Genomic DNA, 13,426 nt, shown 5'->3' on the forward strand with positions numbered 1-13,426 from the left:
GCTTGTGTGGAGCAGAGGTTTGATAACCCAGAAGAAGGTGTATCGGTCTCTAAAAACGGTGCCTTTGCAGAGGAGTTTGCGTATAATATCAGAACCATTTTTGCCAACATTGAGTCAAAGCTTGGTTTGTATATGTTTTGAATTCCAAACAGCATTGAGACTTTTTGTTTTAGCTATAGACAACTGACAACAGCCATGTGACTTGCAGGTGAGCCGTCAGAGATTGACCAGCGGGATAAGTATACGGGCGTATGTGGTCTCTTTGTGCTACACTTCCACATCTTTAGGGCAGTGGACAAGAAGATCTACAAATCCCTGATAGATGTGTGTAAAAAGGTGAGTACACTTAACTAGTGGGATTTATGCATGTGTAGATCTGCTCTTTCAGTCATTATCAAATCTCTTTCCCTTCTCTAACGCTCCAGGTCCCTGCAGTGACATTAGCAGCTAATATAATCTGGTTTCCAGACACATTTCTGATAAACAAAGTCCCCGCGGCAGCTAAACTACTGGACAAGAAGAGCATCCAGAGCATCCGCAGTTGCAGAGATGCGTTCCTGCTGCAAAAGGCTCAGACACTAATGAAGTAAGACAGACTATTAAATGTATTATGATTTAGCCTCAACAATTCATTCATGGTCTGTGTATTTTATGCCATTATAAAGATTTAGGGTTCCTTATATTAGGGGCTTTCGAACCGGACGAACCTTTTCATAGTCCCTAAAACCAATGGTGGAAGTACCTGGGAATGATTTTAGTTTTAGGAAGGCCTTTTTGAGGGAACTAAATTAGCTTCTACTTCAGAGTAGGGTCTAACCCAGCACAATAGGAACTATCAGTGACATAAGTGTATGCTGATTGGCCGAACACACGCAAAACGCCAGCCCCCCCATTTTTTAAAAAGCTGTGTACATACAGATTTTAGCCTATGTATTTACTCCAGAAACTCTATCTCTATGTACATGGAAAACAAAGATAGATTACGCAAAGGAGAAAACCCAACGCGACTTTGAGTGATAATGTAATGATTATGTATTTCTGCTCAGCTAGCGACATTGGGCATCAACCACACGGCAAACACTAATACTTTTTCATAAACTGTCTACTTTCTTTGTATAACAGTTCTATCTTATAAGATATTAGACAGGACTGTTAAATAGATAGTAAACTAAAGACAGATAATGGGAGCGCTGTGTGCTCAGGCTCTGGCGTTCTCAGCGCCGTCAAAATAAGTCACAACAACAAGCGCAACCTACTATCGGTGCAAATGCAACCAGGAAAAAGGCCCTTGGGGAAACTTTAGTTCTCTGGAACTGCCCTGGTGTCTAGTTCCATTAACTAAGTTCCTGTGACTACCCGGTGCGAAAGCCCCTATTGACTGATTGTGTTCCTGTGTGCAGGGACATGCAGTCCTACTACATATTTGTGACCTCCTGGATGATGAAGATGGAGTCAATATTATCAAAAGAACCGAAACCAGAAAAACTGTCTGAGGACTTGAGCAACAGGTGTAATACATTTGTGCAGGTGGAGATTGAAGTTTTCTTCTTTTCTGTTATTTTTGGGATTAAAAATGATCTTAAAAGAGTTGGAAAATTCTATCTATTAACAATTACTTTTGCCTCAATAAACTCCTAATTTCTGCTTATTAATAGTTAGTAAGTAATAGTGGTTGTTAAGTTTAGGTATTAGGTAGGATTAAGGGATGTAGAATATGGTCATGCATAGTAAGGCTGTATAAGTACTACTAAACAGCCAGTATCCTAGCAATATGCATGCTAATAAACAATAGTGAGAATTGGACCCTAAACTAAAGTGTTACCCAGATGTGTCTGTGTTTCAACAGGGAATCCTGTACGCTTACAGCATCAGCACCATCATCAAGACCACTATGAATATGTACATGTCCATGCAGCGGCCCATGACCAAGACCTCGGTGAAGGCCCTGTGCCGATTGGTCGAGTTGTTAAAAGTGGGTTGATGAGTAATCAATATTTTTAACAGCAAATAATTTAACACATTTTTAGGAACGTTTTATTTTCATATGCGAGCAGTTTTTATTATATACCGGCTGTTCTTCAATGTAGTATGCAGAATAATTTACACTATAAGTAACTTTTTTAACACTTATATTATTTAAACACTAATATTGTGCACTACTAATGTAGTACATTAGTTATAGTTTTTGGACATAAAGCATAAGGTAGGGACACAATTTGGACAATATTTTATCTGTATTAGTAGTGTTCACTACGTAACTAATATATTGAGTATATTATATATTGTGAAATTGGATATATTGTGAAAAAAATTTCAACATTAATAGTAATGTGTACAATAAATCTAGTGCATTGTAGTGTCAGTAATTTAGACAATAATAGTAGTCCGCACTACAAATTTAGTGCATTATTTGCAGTGCTCACCATTTTAACACTAATGATGTGCACTAAAAATCTAGTATGAATAGTAGTGTTGACTACATATTAGTATGTTTGGTTTAGTCTACACAAAAATATTGATACATTAGTAGTAGTGGGCATTATAAATCTAGTACATTTTAGTGTGCACAATCATTTAGATGCTAATAATAGTCTGCAAAAATTTAGTGCATTAGTTGTAGTACTCAGTTTAAACGCTAATAGTGTGCACTAAAAATTTAGTATATTGTAGTGTGCACAAACATTTGGAAACTAATAATGATATGCACTACAAATTTAAAACAATTTTATTCTACACATTAGTAGTAGTGTTCACTACATATCCAGTATGATTGTTGTAGTGTGCACAAAATTGTAAACACTAATAGTAGTGTGCACTATAAATCTAGTACATTCAAATCAGTTAAACAACTGTATTAGTAATGGACAGGCTGTCCTAGGTGCCAAGTGTACACTAGGTAGTATGCAAGTTCCACTGTGCAGTTATAGGGAGTGTGTACTAGTTCTAGCATTCTTTAGGTCGTGAGCACTAGTTCTAGTTCACTAGGCAGTGTCCCCCCTCAAGTGCTCCACAGTAGTTGTAGGGTGCATTGCGGATCTGCTACACTAACGGTATTCTTCTAGGTTGTGTGAAGTGCAGAGTGTTTATGTGAGTGTTTGTCAAGCACAGGCTGTGGAGCACACGTTCCACCGGCGCTCAGTGGTTGTAGCAGATTCTGTGTCTCACATCACGCAACAGCTGCAGTCTCAGGCTCTGGCCTCCATCTCTACTGCTAAGGTACAAACACAACCATTTCACATACACCAGCTCTATAGACCAGACATTCCAATGATTGGTTGTTGTCCTCATTCAGAAACGAGTGATCTCTGATAAGAAGTACAGTGAGCAGAGGCTGGACGTGCTGTCGGCTCTGGTTCTGGCTGAGAACACTCTGAACGGGCCCAGCACCAAAGAGAGGAGACTGATAGTGTCTCTGGCTCTCAGTGTTGGCACTCAGATGGTGAGTAGAAATACACTTGAGTGCTTTTGAATCAAATGAATGGCCAATTTGTGACATTTGTATATAAACTATTGAAATAAATGTCGTTCTGAAGCCTTAAAGTTACTAGCAGTTTATTTTACTTTTTTGTGTTTCAAACTGCTCATGGAGTTTATTTTCTTATTAATAAAAATATTTTATTTATTTGTTTATTATATATCTTTTATTCTATTTTTTATGTTCTTTGTGTTTTTTGTTTGATGTTTTTTTTTGGGGGGGGGGGCGGTGTTTGATGTTAGTTGTTTTTATGTTTTGTTTTTTGATGTTTGTTGTTTTTGGTTTTGTTTTATGCTTTGTTTTATTCTTTTTTTGTTATGTTTTATTTGATGTTCATTGTTTTTTGTTTTGTTTGATGTTCGTTGTTTTTTGCTATTGTTTTATGTTTGGTTTTTATTTTATGTTTATTGTTTTTTGTTTTGTTTGATGTTCGTTGTTTTATTTTAATGCTTTGTTTTGTTTTTATGTTTTGCTTGTTTGATGTAAAAAAAAAATCATTACATTTTAATTTTTTGTTTTGCACAGAAAACCTTCAAGGATGAGGAGCTCCTGCCTTTACAGCTTGTGCTGAAAAAGCTGGACTTAATCAGTGAACTAAGAGAGCGGTGAGCCTTGAATTTGTTCAACTAGTTATGATTAGCAGTACCCGATTTTGAGTCTGTGACATCTGTGACTGTGTTGTAAGTGCATGATGGGATATCCTCTCTCCTCAGAGTCAAAGTGCAATGCGACTGCAGTTTTCTGTACTGGCATCGAACTGTCTTCCCCATCTACCTGGATGATGTGTATGAAAACGCTGTGGATGCGGCCAGAATTCATGTAAAAGCACGATCTATCCTTAATGTTCACTTTTTTGTGAAATTATTTTTTACATGCCATTTAAATATGTATATATTTTCTCTAGTACATGTTTAGTGCGCTCAGAGACTGTGTGCCCACCATGTTGCACGCCAAACACATGGAGTCATGTGATCAGCTACTGGAGTGTTATGACACTGAGATCATGGAAATCTTCAATGAGGTAAGCGATGTGCTGGATGCACTTTTTGTAGTGTAAGAAAAGATGAGGAGGACGCTGAAGATCTTGATGAAGAAGTTGAACCCAAGTAGCACCTTGGGATCAATGGAGTCGGAATGAACCCAGAACATCCAATTCTCAAACCTTTTATCCCATGACAGTTTATAACCCCTAACGTAAATGAAGTTGCTCCTATTGTAACAGCTGTAGTCTGTGTGTTAATAAAGTTGAGACACCCCATTGTCTGAGATCTACAATTCTACAATTGATGGCCATTTGCTCATGATGTGATCCACTCAAATGGTGCAGAAACAAAACAACTTTTTAATTTGTTATTCTCTATGATATTTAAGCCATTTTGGGGAATGAGCATGATCAACCCCGTATTTTGAAGTGGAATCTGGTTTGGGGCAGACTCTAATTTCTTTCACTTGTAATTTTGCATATTTTTCTGATCTTTAGCACCTGCTAGACAAGCTGTGTAAGGAAATTGAGAAGGACCTGCGCTTGTCTGTGCACACACACCTCAAACTGGATGACCGAAATCCTTTCAAAGTGGGCATGAAGGATCTGGCACACTTTTTCTCTCTCAAGCCCATTCGCTTCTTCAACCGTTTCATCGACATCAAAGGTAGGGAATATAAGATACACTAAATGTGTTTTATATAATGAGTTCTTTAAAGGGAAAATATCCTGAATGTTTGTCTTTTGTCCCTGAAATTTACTTAATTATAATTTAAGTCTAAAAGTAAAAAAAGAGTTTAGTAAAAAAGTGTTTTTTTAGTACTGTACCTTTTAATACTGATAACTATAATTCAGGGAAAATTTGAGAAAGAAATATACAAAATGTATTTTAAGCACTGCTACAGTAAACTTGTTAAAATATTCATATATTTTTTTAAACACATTTATTTAATCTGATATTGTTTCATTCTGTCTTTTCGAAAATAATGAGATTAATCCCAATTTTCTTTTCTTGTCTTATTAAATTTTTTTTTAACAGAAAATATATTATTTAACAAAAATAATTTATAGTAAAAAGATATATCTAACATTAATCTCGTGTTGAATTTTTTTATATTTAGTTAAGTTAGTAAATAGCTTTAGTAAAGTGGAAAAATCAATGTTATTCATACATTTTTTGTGTGATGTATGTAGTTTATATTAGTATTTATACTATAATATCATTAAAATAAAAAATATTAAAATATATGTGTATTATTAAATATATATTAAAATTAAAATATATGTGTATTATTTACATATTTAATGATATGTAAACAATACCTTTATAGATGAAAATAAAGAGAAAAAGAGTCTTTCTTTTGAAATCATCATATTAAGGGGTCCTTGGTTGTAATGTCATAACCTTGAGCTTTATCTCTGCCTTCTAACCAAGATGTGTAAGATGTTAAGATCAAGTCCTCTGTTTCCTGCAGCCTATGTGACTCACTATCTAGACAAGACATTTTACAACTTGACAACTGTGGCTCTTCATGACTGGGCCACGTACAGTGAGATGAGGAACCTCGCCACACAGCGCTATGGTTTGGTCATGACCGAGGCCCATCTCCCCAGCCAAACTCTAGAGCAGGTATGTGTCTCACTCAACGGATCAGCTCAAAAATGACATGTCGCATTCAGCCTCACTTCACTTTTGGTGTCTTCTAGGGTCTGGATGTCCTTGAGATCATGAGGAACATTCACGTCTTCGTGTCCCGCTACCTCTACAACCTAAACAACCAGGCAAGACTTTACCTGTGAAGTTTTTGGTCCACAAATGTACTTTAGTTGATGTGTTTGTGTAAAACTTGTTCTCCATTGTGTGTAGATCTTCATTGAGAGGACCAGCAACAACAAGCACTTAAATACCATTAACATCCGCCACATTGCCAACTCTATTCGCACTCATGGAACGGGTATAATGAACACAACGGTATGTAGAGATCCGTCTGTATTACGTGACCAGAAATATCTCATCATATTGATTAATGGTCGACCGAAATTGTTTTTTTTTCTTCTATTTTTTTATGACGAAGGTGGCTGATTTAAAGCTGATATATGTGATTTCACACTATTTAATTAAAAGATGGTAAAAACACATGCATAACAGTTTCTGAAATTAAATTTAGATTTAATTTACATAATATTTACTTAAAGCTGCAGTAGGGAGTTTTGAGAAAATGTTGACTTAGCCTGAAAATTTGAACAAGCACAACTTACAGGTCCAACCCGCTTGCTCTCTGCTGCGCTACAGCCCTCCCTCCACAGCTCCTCCCCCACAGCGGAGCCTACCGTGAACGCGCAGGCTAGTAAGCAGGACCACCGATGACGGCGGATTATAAACAGTTATGGAACATTCACTAATAGGGACGAAACATCAACAATATGCTTTGACTATTGACTATGGCCTGCCCATACTTTGACTACAAACTTGGTCCTCAAATCATTATGTATTTTGCAATACATGTAAATTTAAAACGTTGCACTCTTTCTATAAGTTATAAATAGTAAGATAACGTTAAAGGATTAGTTCACTTTTTAAAAAACTTTTGCTGATAATTTACTCACCCCCATGTCATCCAAGATGTCCATATCTTTCTTTCTTCAGTCGAAAAGAAATTAAGGTTTTTGATGAAAACATTCCAGGCTTTTTCTCCATATAATGGACTTCAATAGGACACAAACGTTTCAAGGACCAAATGACAGTTTCAGCGCAGCTTCAAAGGGCTTTAAACGATACCAGACGATGAATAAGGGTCTTTTCTAGCGAAACGATCGGTCATTTCAAAAATAAATAAAAAACTTTAAGTTTTATAAGCACAAATGCTCGCCTTGCTCTGTTCTGTGATGCACGTTCGTGATCCTGTTCGAACTCGTTCATCAAAATGAACGAATCTTATTTCGAGTCATTTCGTTCGTTGAATGAACGAAATGACTCCAAAAAAGACTCGTTCAAAATGAACAAATCTTTTTTCGAGTCATTTCGTTTGTTGAATGAACGAAATGACTCGAAAAAAGATTCGTTCATTTGGATGAACGAGTTCGAACAGGAGAGTCACGAACGACGGTACGCGCTCGCGCTGTGCAAGAGAGGGGTGATCAGCGCGTACACGAGCGTGATTGACACTGCTAAGACATTCCTCCTGGCTCTGATTGGTTGTTTCTGACCGGGAGCGGTGTATTTCTGCAAATGGCAATAGGACCACAGGGAGGAGCCAGAGGAGCTTGATTTTTTCCACAGATTATCTGTCTCATATTCTACTGTCAGGACATAATGACAGTTTTAACAAATATTTGTTTACAAAAGTTACCTACTGCAGCTTTAATCATAAATAAATAATTTGCAAATGAATATGAAAAAATGTGAACTTGTTAAAAAATAAGTAATACTAGTATAAGTTCTAATAATAGAAGAGCAAATGCTATAATACTTTTTTGTAGGGATGTGCCCGAAGCTGAATACTGAATTCGGAAAGGAAATTACATATTCTATGAAGTCCCTAAGGGACATGGTCATGGAAAAAATATGAGCATGGAGGAAAAAATACATTTCAATGCTTTTGTCTTCTCTCGCAATTATATAATTGGTAATTATATTGTATAATTTCCGGGCATCAGGAAGCCGGTATCAATATGCAGGGTTTTGAAATCGCTTTCGAATGTGAGCTCATTTATCGCTTTCGAATTTGTGATCCTGCGTACTTCCGCAGCAAACCTTTTAGGAGCTCCGTAGAATGCGCAAAATTTCCGTGTCTTTCCGAATAAGGTATTCAGCTTCGGGTACATTCCTACTTTTTCATATACACTTAAAGGGTTAGTTCACCCAAAAATGAAAATGATGTCATTAATGACTCACCCTCATGTCGCTCCAAGCCCGTAAGACGTCCGTTCATCTTCAGAACACAGTTTAAGATATTTTAGATTTAGTCCGAGAGCTTTCTGTCCCTCCATTGAAAATGTATGAACGGTATACTGTCCTTGTCCAGAAAGAAAATAGGGTCATCATCAAAGTAGTCCATGTGACATCAGTGGGTTAGTTAGAATGTTTTGAAGCATCGGAAATACATTTTGGTCCAAAAATAACCAAAACTACGACTTTGTTCAGCATTGTATTGTCTTCCGGTTCTGTTGGGGATCCGCGTTCAGTGACGCTGCTGACGTAAGACGCTGCTGACGTGTGTCTGGTGCGCCCGAGTTTCGTTTACAGTCTGAGGGAGACGCACGCTGGAAACAAAACAATCTTCACAAACATGTCTAAGGATTTCCACACAGAGGAAGACTTGCATTTTTTTGCCCAGCCATATTTATTTGAACCCGAATACACGGACGCACCAGATACACGTCAGCAGCGTCTTACGTCAGCAGTGTCACTGCGGACTCGTGAACGCGGATCCCCAACAGAACCGGAAGAGAATACAATGCTGAATAAAGTCGTAGTTTTGGTTATTTTTGGACCAAAATGTATTTCCGATGCTTCAAAACATTCTAACTAACCCACTGATGTCACATGGACTACTTTGATGATGTCTTTATTTCCTTTCTGGACAAGGACAGTATACCGTTCATACATTTTCAATGGAGGGACAGAAAGCTCTCGGATTAAATCTAAAATATCTTAAACTGTGTTTTGAAGATGAACGGAGGTCTTACGGGCTTGGAGCGACATGAGGGTGAGTCATTAATGACATCATTTTCATTTTTGGGTGAACTAACCCTTAAACTTTAGTTATTTTACAGCTCTGTCTAATAATTTATTTAACAGAGACGGTAAACTAATGAAGATAGAAAATGAAAGCTCCAACTTTCAGGCACTTGTGTTCTCAGCGCTGTCAAATTATAAGTCCGGCATACCGTCAAAATAAAAGTCAGAAACAGAAAAACTTATCGGCCTTAAAAAAATATCGGCTGATATATCTGTCGACCACTAATATTGATGGTCTGAAGTATCTCTGCAGGTGAACTTCACGTATCAGTTCCTCCGCAAGAAGTTCTACATTTTCAGTCAGTTCATGTATGACGAGCACATCAAATCCAGACTCATCAAAGACATCCGCTTCTTCAGGGAAACCAAGGATCAGACCGACCAAAAAGTAGGTTGGTTTCCATTTTTATGCCATTTTTTCGTGAAGCAATATCATTTTTTTTGAAGACGTGTTCTTCTGTTGGTTTCTGCTGAACGAAGTACCCCTTTGAGCGAGCGGAGAAGTTCAACCGGGGCATCAGGAAGTTGGGTCTTACTCCCGATGGTCAGAGCTACCTGGACCAGTACAGACAGCTCATCAGTCAGATCGGTAAACCTTGTCTAAAGGGTTTTTAAACGCATCTAGAACTAAATGTGGGTGAACTATCCCATGAGGTTTCTTTCATTCCCTCTCTTCCCTTTCTTCCAGGCAATGCGATGGGTTATGTGCGCATGATTCGGTCCGGAGGGCTGCACTGCTGCAGTAGCGCTATTAGGTAGAGCATCACTTTCTACTACTACAATAGACTGTAAAAAAAAGATGGACAGTCTGTCTCTGCTTCCTTCCACTGTAGAAAAATGAAGCCCAAATATCCCATAAACGATCATTGCTGATTACATCGTTCGGAGCCTGAGACTCACTCGCAAGCACAGCTGTCAATCATTAGGTCTGATCCTAACCAAACTAAAACCAAACTTATTGGAAAAATGAACACTTGAACATACGTCTGCGTGATAAGAACTACCTACAATGACAGAAACCATCTTCAGAAAAAATGATCTGAAGTGTAATTGGTCCCTTTTGATTACATAGAGAGGGCGGGATTTATGACCTATACTGCAGCCAGGCACCAGGGGGCGATCTAAATGAGTTGGCTTCACTTTTCAGGACATGTGCTGTAATTGACTAATTGATTAATACTAGATAAAGTCGTCTCACATGAAACTCAGAGAACATAATACAATATTTATTTGGGATTTACACTGAGATGTCTTCCAGGTTTGTTCCTGATCTAGAGGACATTGTGAACTTTGAGGAGCTTGTGAAAGAGGAAAGTCTTTCTGAAGAGACGCAGAAGGCCGCCAGGTAATGTACATCATAACTCACTCAATCAGCGTCTCTGACACATGCTGGCTTGCACACAACATGGGAACTTATTATATGGAATTAAAAATTAATAAACAAACAATATAACATAACAATTAAAAATACTAAAACAATAATAATAATGCTAGCACTACTAATAATGAGGCTACTAATACTACATTCATTATAAAGTAGTAATAATAATTAATTATTTGTAATACTTAATAAATCATAACTAAAATAATATATACAACAACAATATTAATAATAATAATTAAAGCCTACAAAAAATAACAATAAACAATCATATTTTATGTAATAATAATTATGAATAGTTTTTAGTATTTATTAGTTAGTTTATTAATCCATAATAAAATAATAATAATAAAAAACAACAATATTATTACAATAAACAAGTAGTAATTATTATTATTATTATTTTTTTTTATATTTATTAGTTACACTGAAAATAGCAGTCATTAAAATGCATAATAACTACAGAATTAATCAATAATAAGGGTATGTTTACACAACAACAATGTACTAAAAACAGTAAAGTTTTTTTCTTTGCGTAGACAACAACATTGTCAAAACGATCCCGTCCGTGAAAACGACTAAAAAAAACTGTATTATTCAGGCCAGTAGGTGGCGATGTCACTATGTAAAGAAAACACTACATGCCTATAGACTGAACATGTAATAAACACGCGCATGACGTCATCATTTAAACAAATTTGTTTTTTGTAGTTTACACAGAGATGATAACTCTATCGTCTTCACAAACTTTGCATTTTGAAACCCATTTTCATATATATACTGTATATATATATATATATATAATATATATATACTGCATGTATATATATATATATTTTTTTTTTCAGCCAACTGGATTGTGTGCTTAGCGACCTGACTAGCAACTCAGCTGAAGGAACCGAGTACTTCAAGATGCTGGTGGGGGTTTTCGCACCCGAGTTTCGCAGTGTTAAGAACATGCACTTGAGGAACTTCTACATGATTGTTCCTCCTCTGGTGGGTCTTCAGATCTGTGAAAATGTGACGTGGCAATCTCTTGCTAACTGCAGCATCACGGGCATGACGTTCATTTCTCCTCTCCCTCGCAGACAGTCAATTTTGTGGAACACTCCATCGGCTGCAAAGAAAAACTAAACAAAAAGAACAAAGTGGGAGCTGCGTTTACAGACGATGGTTTCGCCATGGGTACGTGTTCATTAGCCCTACAAACGCCAATGGTATTTTATCTCTGAACGATATATTCAAGGACCTTTCCCTTGTTTTCTAGGTGTCGCCTACATCCTGAAGCTTCTAGACCAGTATCAGGAGTTTGACTCCCTCCATTGGTTCCAGGCTGTGAGGGAAAAGTACGTGAAGGAAATGAACGCAGTAGTGAAGGAGCAGAACGTTCAGTCCACCAGCCAAGATGAGAAGCTCATGCAGACCATGAACCTGACCCAGAAGAGACTGGACGTATATCTGCAGGTGTGGGACTCGCATCTTCATGCTCTTCAACAATGATGGCCAATCGCTTTGTTTATTCACATCTTCCCTCCATTTGTAGGAGTTCGAGCTGCTTTATTTCTCTCTGAGCAGCGCTCGGATCTTCTTCAGGGCTGATAAAACAGCAGCCGAGGAGACCCAGGAGAAGAAGGACAGAGGTTTGTTAATGGATCCATGATCTCTAGAACATCTTATAGTGACTTTTTGGACCACAGACACTCATTTAAACTCTCTTTACAGAGGAAGTTGCCAAAACGGGTCCTGGTTCCTCGCCGATTGAGGGTGAACCAAGTGGCAAGTGAAACTACGAAGCAGCTCGAATTAAATAAATCATGGCGGTTATAAACATTGATCCTCCAGCCACTTTACTTCTGTTGGAGTCTGTACAGTGTCTTAAACTCATTTTTTGGATTTGGATTTGGACCAACTAGATCATATTTGTTTTATGCATCTACAATGACTTTCAACCGCTGTTTTGCAGGCATTCTTTTCGATAATGACATGCTCATGTAAATTTGAGAAATGTGATTGGTAGATGAAGGTATCTTAACAGCCTCTTGAATATTAGGCACAAGTATTTTTAGATGACAAAACCACCATTTACCATAAAAAAAATTTTTTATACAAAAATGTAAAAAAAATTCGTAGACGAATAATGACATTTTTGAAAATGATTCACCCTCATGTCAAATTAAAATCCGTATTACTTTTATTCTGTGGAATTTTTTTTTTTGGTCAATTCAGCGAAAGACAATGGGGACCAATGGGGTTATTTTGGACCCCATTTACTTTCATTATATGGACAAAAAAGGTTCTTCCACAAAAGAAAGGAAATTCATATAGGTTTGGAACAACATGAGGGTGAGTAAATGATGACAGACCTTTTATTTTTGGTATTTCAATGTTGATTTATGGAAACTAGAAACTTCTTTTGTCAGGAGTACTAATTTACTAAACTATGACTTAAAAATAATGCCCAAATCTTTTTCAACTCTATCATCTTTGAAATGTGACATGTATAATTTAAAATGTAGCACACAAACATGTTCTGTTTAGTCTATTTGTGCTGCCTTAAATGTGTCTGACAGTTAAACACCTAGGTCCTTGAGCACTGTGATGGAGGAAGTTGAATTGCACTTGCCTTAAAGCTGCTTCTGCTGTCTTACAGTATTCATAGTGATCGAAAAGCACACTACACAGCAGTTTCTTCACATCAGTGACATTCCATCTGATATTTCTTGTCTATTTTGACCGTTTGTAAGTAGTTTGTGTGCATTAACCATTAACCTTATGGCATCTTTATTAAAATACTTTGGGGGGAAAAACAACAAACCGTCTGCTCATGTGAAACAGGAAAAGGCATGT

At 37.1% G+C, this 13,426-nt stretch overlaps 1 protein-coding gene across 1 annotated transcript in view; it reads left to right on the top strand.

Annotated features, from left to right (window-relative positions):
• washc4 (WASH complex subunit 4) overlaps positions 1-13,393 on the top strand; it is a 17,937-nt gene extending 4,544 nt beyond the window's left edge. Inside the window, exons 11-33 of the mRNA XM_077210982.1 lie at positions 1-124; positions 209-336; positions 426-586; positions 1,401-1,527; positions 1,847-1,972; positions 3,109-3,216; positions 3,293-3,439; positions 4,001-4,080; positions 4,189-4,294; positions 4,380-4,496; positions 4,956-5,124; positions 5,933-6,087; positions 6,165-6,239; positions 6,325-6,429; positions 9,452-9,586; positions 9,679-9,787; positions 9,887-9,953; positions 10,457-10,543; positions 11,428-11,575; positions 11,668-11,764; positions 11,847-12,043; positions 12,123-12,219; positions 12,302-13,393. Of these exons, the coding sequence (XP_077067097.1) occupies positions 1-124; positions 209-336; positions 426-586; positions 1,401-1,527; positions 1,847-1,972; positions 3,109-3,216; positions 3,293-3,439; positions 4,001-4,080; positions 4,189-4,294; positions 4,380-4,496; positions 4,956-5,124; positions 5,933-6,087; positions 6,165-6,239; positions 6,325-6,429; positions 9,452-9,586; positions 9,679-9,787; positions 9,887-9,953; positions 10,457-10,543; positions 11,428-11,575; positions 11,668-11,764; positions 11,847-12,043; positions 12,123-12,219; positions 12,302-12,363 (2,727 nt within the window). The 3' untranslated portion in view covers positions 12,364-13,393. The remainder of the gene's footprint in view (positions 125-208; positions 337-425; positions 587-1,400; positions 1,528-1,846; positions 1,973-3,108; positions 3,217-3,292; positions 3,440-4,000; positions 4,081-4,188; positions 4,295-4,379; positions 4,497-4,955; positions 5,125-5,932; positions 6,088-6,164; positions 6,240-6,324; positions 6,430-9,451; positions 9,587-9,678; positions 9,788-9,886; positions 9,954-10,456; positions 10,544-11,427; positions 11,576-11,667; positions 11,765-11,846; positions 12,044-12,122; positions 12,220-12,301) is intronic.
• The last annotated feature ends 33 nt before the right edge of the window (positions 13,394-13,426 follow it).

Source organism: Siphateles boraxobius, unplaced genomic scaffold (assembly GCF_051911475.1).
Source record: "Siphateles boraxobius isolate OS27281-9 unplaced genomic scaffold, OSU_SipBor_1 65, whole genome shotgun sequence".
In the NCBI taxonomy this organism is placed as follows: domain Eukaryota; kingdom Metazoa; phylum Chordata; class Actinopteri; order Cypriniformes; family Leuciscidae; genus Siphateles; species Siphateles boraxobius.